This window comes from Astyanax mexicanus, chromosome 15 (genome assembly GCF_023375975.1).
Source record: "Astyanax mexicanus isolate ESR-SI-001 chromosome 15, AstMex3_surface, whole genome shotgun sequence".
NCBI classification, from domain to species: Eukaryota; Metazoa; Chordata; class Actinopteri; order Characiformes; family Acestrorhamphidae; genus Astyanax; species Astyanax mexicanus.
Genome location: NC_064422.1, coordinates 10,504,745 through 10,517,184, shown reverse-complemented (window position 1 = coordinate 10,517,184; position 12,440 = coordinate 10,504,745). Strand labels below are relative to the sequence as shown.

The following is a 12,440-nucleotide window of genomic DNA, read 5'->3' as shown; positions in this document are numbered from 1 at the left end:
CCCTAAGCTAGGCCTACATGTTTGTGCGTATAAATAGCGTGGCTAGCGCGGGCCCACTGGCTCTGTTTACATTGAGCTTGTGACAGGCTGGTGAGCCGGAGACGGAAGAGGCTGGGCTCTGTGAATGATCCTATTGATCCTGAAGGAGCGCTGCTCTGAAAGGTAGAGCGCTCATTAGCATGGGCTTGCGTTACTCAGTGCCTTATCTCATTCTTTCCCTCTTGGGAACTTTGACTTCTATGGATTTGCTTTGAGGCCGGAATCACCTGGAAGTTGACCTTTTTCTGTTTGCGCTTATTTCTCTCAGACTTGGAGATTTGCTGACATTTTCTTTTCTTTCTTTCTTCATCTCTCTCATCCCCCATTCCTGCTTCCCCTCCCCCTGCAGTCTGAACCTAACTTGCTATGGACCAGCAGCACGATTTGCTCGGCTCTTCGCCCAACAGCCACTACAACTCCAACGCCATGGCAACCTCCCTCGCTGGTATGACCATCAACGACCATCACCATGGAAACCAGTTCCACAAGGAGAATGGCGTCGCCGTGGGGCACATGGGACCCGGAGATGGTCCAATGAAAGGTGAGATGGCTGCTGTGGAATTCAGTTAAAACAGTAAATAAACAAAAGAGCTCTCAGTGAACACAGACTTCCTCATCGTTTAGGAAGAGGCTACTGAATAATTCTTGCATAACAACTGCAACCATATTATACACTGCCTGTTAAATGTCTGGGTACACTTTTCCCTTCTTTTAATACCTTCTTGGATATTTCAGGGCTGATACTCAAGCAGTAAAAGGGTTTAGTTTGCACAAAGCAGCAGAACGCGTGTGCTTCTACTTTTGATATTCTTTTGTCAGCATTCAGCTTAATGTTAATTAAGCGCTTTTCTCGGTTTTGCTTAAATTATCTGACAGTTCTGACTCTTGTTTAAGCCCAAACTCATGCTCTTTTGGGATGCTCAGATGTGGTTTAAATACTTGTTATTTTAAACTGTCTAAAATTGCAATTCCATTCCATTAGAAAAATAGTTGTCATAGTTGAGTCATCTTATATTTCCTGTGAAATTTAATGAGCAATTATTTATTTGTTTCTGAAATGCTAAAATGAATTCAAAGTCAAATAAAGAGAAAGGCTAGCATTGTTAGATTTCTTTTAAAAATAAATAAATAAGTACTGTATTTTACGTACTATAAGGCTCACCGTATTATAAGGCGCATTATCAATTAACGTCTATTTTTTGGTCTATTTTCATACATAAGGCGCACTGGATTAATAAGGCACATTTTAATCGACTCTAGTAAGGAACAAGTGTTTTGCCGTGTTTTCCTTTTAATGGGGAAGTGCCTAAGTAAACAAAACTGTAATTCTTACCACAACATTTTCTTTAAAAGTCAAACAAGCGCTGTATGTTAATCTACACAGATTTCTCTCCTGAAAACCTTTTATTTGGGTGAGTAAAGCACTTTCGCAGCAGCGCTAGCTGTGGTTAGCAGCACTCAGCACTAGTAAATGCCATCTGACAGCGCTACACTGAGGAACCCTGAGTTTTCCAGTAAGCCAGGGCGCTATCAGCTAGCAGTTCATCCCACGTAGCTTGATTTAACATGGTAATGATGCAGACTAGTCCGATATACTCACCTCTGAATGGTAAAAGAGCTAGCACTGCGGTAAGCAGCTAATGCTAATACTATGCCAGCCTTAGTGCTGGAGAAACTCACCCTTTTAACTCTGTACTTCAGTGGAGTGGCTTTACTGCTCCTCAAAACATGACTGGTAGAATTCATACATAGGGCGCACTGCTGATTTTTGAGAAAATTAAAGGATTTTAAGTGCGTCCTATAGTGAGAACAGTAGGATATCTGCACTTTGATTGCTTTGCTAAACTTTAAGGTATAATTAATAAAAGCTGAGACAACATGGTCTAATTGTTAGAAGTTGTAATAGCAGGACAATCAAGCTAATGTTTTGTTATAGTTCATAACTATTGAATAATAAAAGACCAGACTAAGACAATAAACTACGTAGTGAAACAAAATGATGTGAAACTAAACTGGTTTCTAAACTGGATTGACAAAATAACATCACAAAAATACAGCTATATAAACAGTGCAAACAAATGAGCATAATAAGAGGGCAGAGTAACAGACAAGACGCTGTTGAGGGGCATGGCAAGGGAGTGGTTTGAAGGGAGTAGGAAGCTAAGAAGCAAAATAAAAACAATGGCAAGCACATGGATAGAGATAGAACTAAAAATATATACAATTTGTGGGATTTGTAGCTTCAGTTTAGTAGAATATTATTGCAAACTGACAAAAAAATGCCTATTTGTTGTAATTTTGTGTCTAATTTTAAGACATCATAAACTAGGTGACTCCAGACTGTTGCTTCAGACACACATCCACATTAGCCTATGTGTGTGTGTGTGTGTGTGCACCACATTTGCAGGCTAAAATAAGAAGAGGGAAAACTGGAATTGTCTGTGAAGGAGACAGCGTCCTGAACTAGCTGCCAAAATAGCTCCATTAGGTCAGATCTGAGTCAGATCTGTTATCTGTTGATATAGAGTGTGTGTTTATCGCTCCGGCGGGGTGTAAAAAACAGATCTAGATCAGAGAAAATCAGATAAACATCTTTGTGGCTGGTGGAAATGCAAGAATTAAAGGATGGGGTGGAAATAATGTGCTACAGAAAGACTAATACCTGTGCCTAATAAATTATCCAGCCTCATTACTGAACTCATTAGCATGTCATTTGTTCATGCTATCTTGTGTCAGCAGATGTAATATATTACGCCACTTTATAATTTGCATGACTGCTGACTCCTACCTCTTCATATAATATAAGCCCCTCACTATTCAATATTATACCCTGAAATATCGTGCCATATCACCCATCCCATTTCCCATTATATATCTACTAGAGACAGATTATATCTGTCCAATATCATTTATTTTACTTTAATCCTGGATATATGGAGATATTTAGAGTGCATTATTATTAATATCATGACATTCTGGATCATTGTCTTCTGTTACAAATCTGATAAAAGTATTGTATTTTTTCTCTCTTAGGGGTATGCAGTATTATATTGTGTGTAATAATAAAATATATATATTTTTTATTTTCTTGCAGTGTATAGTGTATTTTTAAAATAGTTTTTTAAAAAGTATTTTGTCATATCGCCAAGAGTATCGGTATCGCGGAAATATCATGAAATATCGTGATATTATTTTAGGGCCATATCGACCACCCCTACTCTGAAATATCGTGCCATATCACTCACCCCTAATTATCACATCAGGGTACTACTTTTTTGCTGTTTTTAGCAAAAGGAAAATTCACACTTTTCTCATTTCCCTTTAAATATATCTACTAGAGACAGTATCATTTATATCTCTCCAGTATAATTTATTTTACTTTAATCCTGGATATATGGAGATATGTAGAGATATGTTATGAGTACCATGACATACTGGATCATTGACTTCTGTTACAAAGTCATGTAACTGATTAATTTCCTTTTATTTTTTTAAATCTTAGTTAAGGGTGTGCCATATCATACCGTATGCAATAAGAAAATGTAATATTCAATATGGTGCAGTAGTGTATTTTTAAAATAATTTTTTTATACATATTGCGAAAATATCATGAAATATCGTGATATTATTTTAGGGCCATATCGCCCACCCCTCTTTCTCCCTGCTGACCTGTGTATGAATGTGTATAATAAGATACATTAAACTTGCTGTCAAGTTTAGGATCACAGTGTCACTACTGTTACTGTTTTCACGACAACTAATGTATCTATGAAATCTTCCGCCTCCTTCACGGTGCAGCTGCAGCAGGAGCAGCAATGGCCGCCAGAAGCAGTCTTTTGTTTTAATCTCTTTACATAAAGATGACAAGGCCACGCTTCACTGGGTGCTCAATCCAGGCTTTGCAGCTGCCTGCCCCGTCCTGTAATCCAGGCATCTGGGTCAGCCTCCCCTCAGTTCTGCTGTAGGTTCTGGTACTGATTCAGCTTCACTGTAAATCAAGAGCTGCATGACTGTGAATGTGTGGCATAGTGTGCTTTTGTTAATAGACTATTTAACTTTTGGCTGGAAAACACACACACACAGTTACACAGCTGTCCTTCAGTGGAGCTGAGAGATGGACAGCAGGCAGTGGCTAAAGGCAGATGTGTAACAGATTAGCTCGAAACTTTCCCAGAAAGTAAAATGTGCACCGATTTTGTCTGTTTTTAGGTGCAAAATCTATGAGTGCAAAAGAAAAAAAAACAAGATTTTTAGTCTGACAGTAAAAATTATTATAAGTATTAATAATACATCATAATAATACTAATACTACAGTGTAAAGAAATGAGAAGAGAGAACACAGAGAGCGGACGCGAATGTGAGTTATTTATTATACAAAAAACAATGAAACAAAACTGAATATAGCAGCTAAAAAATGAGCTAGAGAGTTAAAGAAAATGCGATCTAAACAGATGTAGAGCGTACAAGAACCAACAAGGAGAACGGAAACAAATGGACTATAAATACACACAGACAAGGACAGGAAACAGGAAACACCTGGGACTAGGGGGCAGAGCTACAAATTAACAGGTGAGCAACAGGGGAGGAGACTCAGGATACACAAAGGCCACGTGCAGAGGGTAAATAAACACAGAGAAACACAAGCACAGAAGGAAGACGGCAGGGAACAGGGCAAGGACGTGACAATATATACCACTGCAGTTCACATTTAATTAGCTGTTTAAATAAATAAGAATATTTTCACTAATGGTTCAGAACGTCTTTAGCAGTTCTAACGTTCTCGCCCTGATCCATGTCCTCCTTAGCACATCTCTGTGTTGTTTTCCTCGTCTCCGCCCTTGTCTTCAGTGCTCCGCCCCCTCGTTAACTGTCCCCAGGTGTTTCCTGTTGCATGTCTACTCATGTGTATATATAGCCTCTTTGTTTCTGTGTTGCTTTTTTGGTTCTTGTTCGTGTTCCATGTATCTCTGGTTGCTTGTTTCATGTGCTCAGTCTTTGTGTAAATTTTGTTTCTCAGTGAAATAAATAGCTTTTTATTTTTACTTATTTAACAGACGGTACATCGATTTCTCAATGGCTCAATGTCGTATTTTAGGAATATGCTCTAGAATACATTATTACCCATAGTGGATGATATAAAGTGTGTGTATGTTATGTAAGAGCTCATCAGTAGATTTGCACATCGTTAAATATTTATTTTAGGGCATGTCAACATAATTGAAACCTATTTTAGTTATTATTGACATTTTTAAGCTGAAATGGTACAAAGAGCTCACAGCTGAGGGAACAACTTTGTACATGTATGTACAGTATACCAAATAAGATGCAATTTAATACTTTCCTAAGCATTTTAATAATTTTGTCTTTATTTTAATTGAGAACTGGGCTTCCAGACATTTGAACAGTAGCGTTTATTATTTATTTACAGTTATCTATACATGAGTTCTGGGGGTAACATTCTGTAAGTAGTGATAAATAGTGATAAAAGGGGTCCATTAAAGACATTAGTTATTCCCTCCTACAAGCTGCACGTCTGACAGTTACACCACTGTTCAGATTACCATCTCATTCAATCACAAGCAGTAATAACTACACCACTTGTTTGTTCAGTGGGGCCTCCAGCTCAGAATAGCCTATTCAGTGCTGAGATCCTACAATCAAACGCAGGCTTCTGAGCGCAGCAGCTTTTAGTTGAAAACGAATGCCGTAACGTGATCAAGTAAAGCTAGAATTAGCTTAGCTTTTTAAGCAGTGCATACTTCAGACCCTCTCCCGCTTTGTGTTGAATAACATGGGGAGGGGGGCGGGGGGATTGGGGGGGCATGCCGTCATGGTACAGACTGACAGGCTCTCGCCAAGCTGCCAACTCCACACACAATAGCTGCCGTTGTGTTATGCGCATTCACATGCTATAAACACGTCCATAATGCTCTCTCTTTACCCTCCCACCCCCCACCCTGTGACCTCTGCACACTGTAGTTCGCAGCCTAGCGTTTCCCAGTCTGCAGCCCTCACTAGTGCACACTTTCTTCCCCTTCACACTTCCCATCATGCCACACACAAGGTGGAAAAAGCACACAGAGTCCAGAGTACCCAGGGCCAGTGAGTATTCTGTGAAGTGTAGCATTAAGAGTGTGGTAATTTTGCAGTAGTTTAGAGTAGCAGAGGATAGACGTGCTGTGGGTTTGTAGAGGTCTGTATTTCTTTATTATAAAACGTTACTTTTATTTCTGCCCATTGCAAAACATGCAATGTCCAAGGTGTAAAAATTCAGTTTTCAATTTTTATTCGATTTTTAAAGTATTTTTTTATCACATTACACAGTTCTTTTGTTTGAAATGCTCTTAATTCAATCTGATTTCACCAAAAATTTGTGGCTGACTCAAAATTGTGTTAAATTCAACTTAAATTTGTGTAGTCAGCTATTTTAGGGTGATTAAGGACTGGATTCAGTTATAGCCCAATAAAAAACACAGTCCTTGCCAAAATCATATAATGAAGGTGGAGTTAAATGTGTAAATACTTCAATTACAGCAAGTTTCTCGATAGAGAACCATTTAAAACCAATCCCAATCTGAATGATGAATTGAATATTGAAAATATTTTCTTTTCACAGACTGCCTTGTATTTTAGGCATTTTCCACCTTTAAGTGCTTCAAATGTATTTATCTTGTCTGTGCCAGTACTGCAAATCTTTTTATTTAAGTGTTTCTGAAGGACCTTCAACCAAACCAAGTGAGGACAAGCTCTTGTTTGGTGAGGAGGTGTTGTGGGTCATGAACTATACATTAAATTCATTCAATGTCAAATTCTGGGTTCTACAAAGCCTGTGGAGTTACTCTTATGCGTTTACACTTACTTGTTTTTTTCATTTTACACATTTTAGTTTAAATTATCAAAGTGAAATACTTTTAATTTATTTTTAAAGTAAAAAAATCTTGGTGTCTAGAATGTTCAGATGTCCCTGATGGCCTTGATTACTTGAACTAGGGGTGTGTATGTGTGTATGGAGGGGTAATTTCAGGCCTGGGAATGAGCATCCTTGTATTAAGCTATAGCAACTATATGTTCTGATTTTGGAGTACACTAAAAGAGGCATAAAATTATTTGAAGTATTGGTCCTTTGTGATACATTTATATGGGAGGATTCTGTAATTACTGTACATCCCACTTTTCAATTTCAGATATCTAACCTTTAACATTTAAAAGCTCAAAATGGATTAATTTATGGTGTTTTCATAATCCTAAGCTTATAATAGTGGTGACTTTGTTACTAAGCAGCCTCAAATCCCATGTTTTCTTTTAGGGAGGTTTTAGAGTCCAGTGAAAAGTCAATGACCCACATTTAGAGTCTCTTACAGACCTTTTGTAACTGATCTTGTCTTTTGGGAATTTTCAGAAGCACAAGTTGATGAAGAAGAGCCTGAGTTAGTTCTTGAGCACAGTGAGAGCACCTCCTTCGGGGAGGAGGAGCAATACGGTATTCATATTTTAACAGTTTATTGCTTTTTTGTTTTTTATGCTACTGGAATACAGTCTTATTATTTTCAACATTAAATACTTACACATTTTTTTTATTTTAGACTAAGTTATTCACAATATGTCTCCTTTGCAGTTTTTGGTTGTTGATGACATTCCAAATAACACATTTTATATATATATATATATATATATATATATATATATATATTTTTTTTTTTTTTTTTTTTTTTTGACTGCTAATAACACAGCCCATGCTTTAATGTATGAAACTGTGAATTGCTCTTTTGTGGTAAGTTAATGTAGTAACTTAATATACAGCTTTGGAAAAAAGCTCTCTGATTTTGCTATTTTTATGTTTTATTCTATAAACTACAAACAACATTTCTCCCAAATTCCAAAATAAATATTTGTCATTTAGAGCATTTATTTGCAGAAATGCAAACGAGAAATGGCTGAAATAATAAAAAAGATGCAGAGCTTTCAGATTTCAAATAATGCAAATAAAACAAGTTCATATTCATAAAGTTTTAAGAGTTCAGAAATCAATATTTGGTGGAATAACTTTTTTTTTAACCACAGTTTTCATGCATCTTGGCATCATGTTCTCCTCCACCAGTCTTACACACTGCTTTTGAATTTATGGAACTTTATGCCTTTACTCCTGATGCAAAAATCAAAGCAGTTCAGCTTGATTTGATGGCTTGTGATCATCCATCTTCCTTTTAATTATATTCCAGAGTTTTTCAATTTGGTAAAATCAAAGAAACTCATCATTTTTAAGTGCTCTCTTATTTTGTCAGAGCTAGAGCTGTATTATGTTCATAATTTCCTAACCCTCTACTTTTTGCAGGGTCACTTCATCAAGTCCCCACTCTTCTAATAGCTGCTCTCTGTCTTCTAACTCATTGTATTTCTGTGACTAAGTAAATCTGCACTTAATGTTGGAACCCGATGACCAAAACCTCTAATTGAGTTGAAATCACTGTCTAATAGAGGGGTCCGTGGATTCTGCAGAAGCACATGAAGAAGCTCCCGCAGCATCTGCTCCTGCTGAGGCTAATGGGCAGAGTGGTAGGCACCACCACCTCCGCTAATTGCTGCCTTTCGTGATCTGTGTGCTTTTTGTGTTTTGCTGGAATGATATAGTTTGGCCGTGGACCAGCAGCTGTTAACATCTGTGAGATTTTGCCTTTATGTTGCTTCACAGCAGCTTTGGAGTACCTGGATTACAGGCTGCGCTCTTATCCTTTTTAATTTTACAACCTTTTCTTTTATGGAACAGATTTATTGATCTAGCAATAATTCTTTTTAACGTTTTATATTAATATCAGGGTTTGTATGGTAATGAAAAACCTGGAAAGGTCTTGTAATTTGAAAATAGCGATTTCCAGGCCTGGATAAGTTTTGGAAAAATAAAAAGACCCTACAAGTTTTGGTAAAGTCATGGGAATTTGCTCTACAAATATTTGTGATTCCATTTATCGACTGGGAAAAGCTAATTTGAGCTAACAAATACATCAGCTCAGAGTTAATTCAGTAATTTAAACCTACAAAATGGAACTTTCTGGATCTAACACACATTTTATTATTATTGAAGATTGTGTCAACGTTGCTTTTTTTTTTTTTAATATAGTTATAGTTTTAGTTGATTTTTATTTTTATTGTCCATGTCTGCACTGATTTTAAAGATCGTATTATCATGACAATTTGCCTTGAAAACATGGAAAAGTCATGGAAATGTATTGCTTAAAAAGTCTATTAACCACCATATAATACAGAGGTGCCAGAAGGCAGTGTAGTGTGATTTTTTATTCATTTACTTTAATTCATGCTTAGTTACAATGCCTTTGCTTTTTAATTGATTTTTTTGCTGTAATACTAACACATGCGTGATATTGAGTAAAGTGCTAAATGCAGCCTAACCAACTTTTTTTTAGATTGCAATCATCCTAAAACTGATTGCTTTGTTTTGCAAGACTTTAAAGCATATTGGTTTGCATTCTGAAGTGCATGCATTTCTTCTTCCCTTTTTTATCATTTTGTTTGTCTTTGATGAGTTAATCTAGACAAGCTGTTTAATGCTTTGCTCTTTTTTCAGCTCAAAATACCAGCTTTACCTTTTTTCAGATACCCAGCTGTGAGAATGTGAGAATGATCTCTGGTAGAATAAAATATGATTTTCTAATGCCTGTTTATTCTCTGTTTTTCTCTTGTTTCCTCCTGTCATTCATGATCATCAGGAACTTCATCTCCTACAGGTACTCTTTATATTATATTTGTCTATTTCTTGCATATTTAATCACATTTGTGTTCTGTATTTGTTGATGGAAGAGTTTTGTCACAGCTTTTCAGTGTTTGCACATCACACCAGTGTCACATACAGCTTTCTGCTACTCCCATAATATGGATCCACTATATGTAAAATTTTCATCAAGTTGTCATTGTGATTATTGTTAACTGCCAGGTGCATTTCATGCATACTGTAAATAGGCTCAATGAACAACCATCAGTAAATAAGTAGATACTACAACATTTTTTTTATTATATTCATGAGAAAAAGTAAAAAATTACAAATCTTGAGCATTCTTAAAGTTGTGTCTGATTGGTGTGCAAATGCAGTCTTGTGCAAAATATACAATGATAACTAGAATGTTTTACAGATTTTAATAGACTAGACTAATAGACTATGAAATTTAATAGTCTACATAAAATTTAACCTGGTATATAAATACAAGTAATTTGAGTGTACCGTTTCCTTAATAATACTACTACTACTAATAATAATACTGCCAATGATAATGCATACAATAACAAAAAATGCACCCCAAATACAGTTATGTGCAAGGAAAATATGTATATTTGGCAAAAGAGAGAATAAGGATGCTCCTTTAAGATAATTCCTTAATTTCTTTCATTATTATTAATAACTGTAATCATTTTTATTCCTTAGGCATAGAAAAAGAAATCAAAAAGCAAAAGTAATACAGTGGTATTAAAACAGGTAAGCTATAAATTACAGAAAAATGATTCAGAAGAAAATAGAAATATAAGAAATATGTTATATTAAGTAAAATTAGTTAAGCATTTTCTCCCTAACTAGAAGCTATACTGCTGGTGAAATGTCTGTCTAAAGCAAATGCATCACAGATTGTGCGTCCATAGAGCCTATTACATCATGACACATTAACTTCTTGCTAAGTCACCAATGACTTCATTTTCTAAATACAGCTTTTACATATTGTTCATTTGTGTCATTCAGTGTCATCATTGTTGTTCATTATGTTAACAAGGCCAGCAAACGTTGTGATCTTTGTTGTTGTCACCATTCCATTGTGTCTCCACTGTCCTGAGTTCTGCTAATCTTCAGTATTGGCTTTCCTAAGGGGCTTTAGTAGCTTGGATGTTTTGGTTCAGCAGATATCAGCTGATTGACTCATAGTGCAAACAAAGCAGCCATATTGGAAGGACCATTAGGTATGAAGTCAGGAAACCCGATGCACTGGTCTCTACTGAAAGCCTGGGGCTGTGTTTCCAGATTTAGCAATGGGCTTTGCTTCAGGGTGTCATGGCGAAGACTTTCCAGGCTCAGGCTGGGGCTTTGTGAACCACACGATAGCGGAGGAGGAAGAGGACGACTTTCTGAGGAGCAGATGGTCTGGACCACTTAAGCATCCACACCATCGACCGGTTAGCCCTGATCGCACCAGGAGCCTGTCCCTGGAGAGCGACCTGCCGGTTTCCTTCTTAATCCGTAGCGCTGCACTGGAGGACCTCACCGCTGTTGGAGACAAGATAAGAGAAGGAGAAGGTGATGAAGCTCCTGCTTCTGAAGAATCTCCTCAACAAGGACTTCTTTCCATTCAGGATTTTCAGAGCAATCATGAGGATGCTTCTTGGACTGCAACTTCCCAACCAAAGGAGTCAACACTTCTTGCAGAGGGAGATATGCCCAGTTTAAGCATCTCACATTATGCCAATGGCTCTGTGTCAGTGGATCCAAGTCTTCTTGAGTGTGGTCAAAGTAGTTCTGGACCAAAGCAGGATTTTTCTAGTACCAGGTTCCAACCAGACGTTGAAGAAGAAAAAGAAGAAGAAGATGTTGAAGACTTCTTGAAGTCTTCAAGAGATGATTCCAATGGACCTCAAAAGGTCCAAGGTGCTCAGCTTCACCGTACTCAAGGGTTGCAAGACTGGAAGACTGAAGATCCAGAGATGGAAGGGGATGAGGTCTGTTGTCCTTCAAAAAGCCAACTTGGATCTTCAAGCACCTTCAGTGGCTCACCGGCCAGAAAATCTCTAGTTCCCGTGGCTCAGTTTAAAGGTCTGTCCTGCCGTGTTCACCCAAGTCCCAGTGCAGTCTCTCTCTTGTTTTGTTTCCCTCCACCTTTGCTTTACCGAGCAGCTTAACTGTGCCGCACTTGTGTCTTCCCTTATAAAAAAAACAGCGCCTGGTGACATTAATGCAGCATTGAAGAAAGAAAATGGCTTGTTGCCCCACAGAATTTTTTTTTTTTTTTTACATTTCGATTTCTTTGATTGTAATTTTCTCACCCTGCCATGCTTTGAATACTCTTGGTTGGCGGTCTTGCGGCTTGTTTTTGCGCTGATTGACAGAAAAGCTGTTTGCTGGCCACATTTCCAACATTTCCACAAGTGCTGTTTGGCATGTCACAACTGCATGTGTGTGTTTATGTGTTTTTTGACACCAATTGTACAAAAAAGTCATTTTTAAGCACATGAGTGTAGGAACCCTGTACTGTAATGTATATTGATATACAATATATCCAGTCAAGAAAAAAAAAGACCTGAGTAAACATACCATTTTACAGTATACAAATGTGACCATTGGACCACCATTGGGAAAAATGGTTCAAAAAAATGTTCAACCCTTTTAAATTGTTTGGTTTGACACAAAGTTG

The 12,440-nt window shown here is 37.2% G+C and overlaps 2 protein-coding genes across 16 annotated transcripts in view; both read left to right on the top strand.

Annotated features, from left to right (window-relative positions):
* mapta (microtubule-associated protein tau a) overlaps window positions 1–12,440 on the top strand; it is a 50,090-nt gene that overhangs the window by 11,402 nt on the left and 26,248 nt on the right. For 8 of the 15 annotated variants that reach the window (XM_022669260.2, XM_049464760.1, XM_049464757.1 and 5 more), the window contains exons 2-5: window positions 389–580; window positions 7,439–7,519; window positions 8,515–8,592; window positions 9,762–9,779. In XM_022669260.2, the coding sequence (XP_022524981.2) occupies window positions 406–580; window positions 7,439–7,519; window positions 8,515–8,592; window positions 9,762–9,779 (352 nt within the window). In that variant the 5' untranslated portion in view covers window positions 389–405. Of the gene's footprint in view, window positions 1–73; window positions 163–388; window positions 581–7,438; window positions 7,520–8,514; window positions 8,593–9,761; window positions 9,780–12,440 lie in introns of those variants that run through there. The other 7 variants (XM_022669271.2, XM_022669268.2, XM_049464759.1 and 4 more) reach the window with 4 other exon arrangements.
* Window positions 10,146–12,439, top strand: LOC111192385 (uncharacterized). Its single transcript, XM_022669272.2, has one exon. The coding sequence runs from the start codon at window positions 11,065–11,067 to the stop codon at window positions 11,926–11,928; it is 864 nt and encodes a 287-aa protein (XP_022524993.1). The 5' UTR covers window positions 10,146–11,064; the 3' UTR covers window positions 11,929–12,439.

What these genes read in the sequence shown, in the direction of transcription:
- LOC111192385 (XM_022669272.2), top strand. Translation starts at nt 11,065, where the DNA reads ATGGGCTTTGCTTCAGGGTGTCATGGCGAAGACTTTCCAGGCTCAGGC.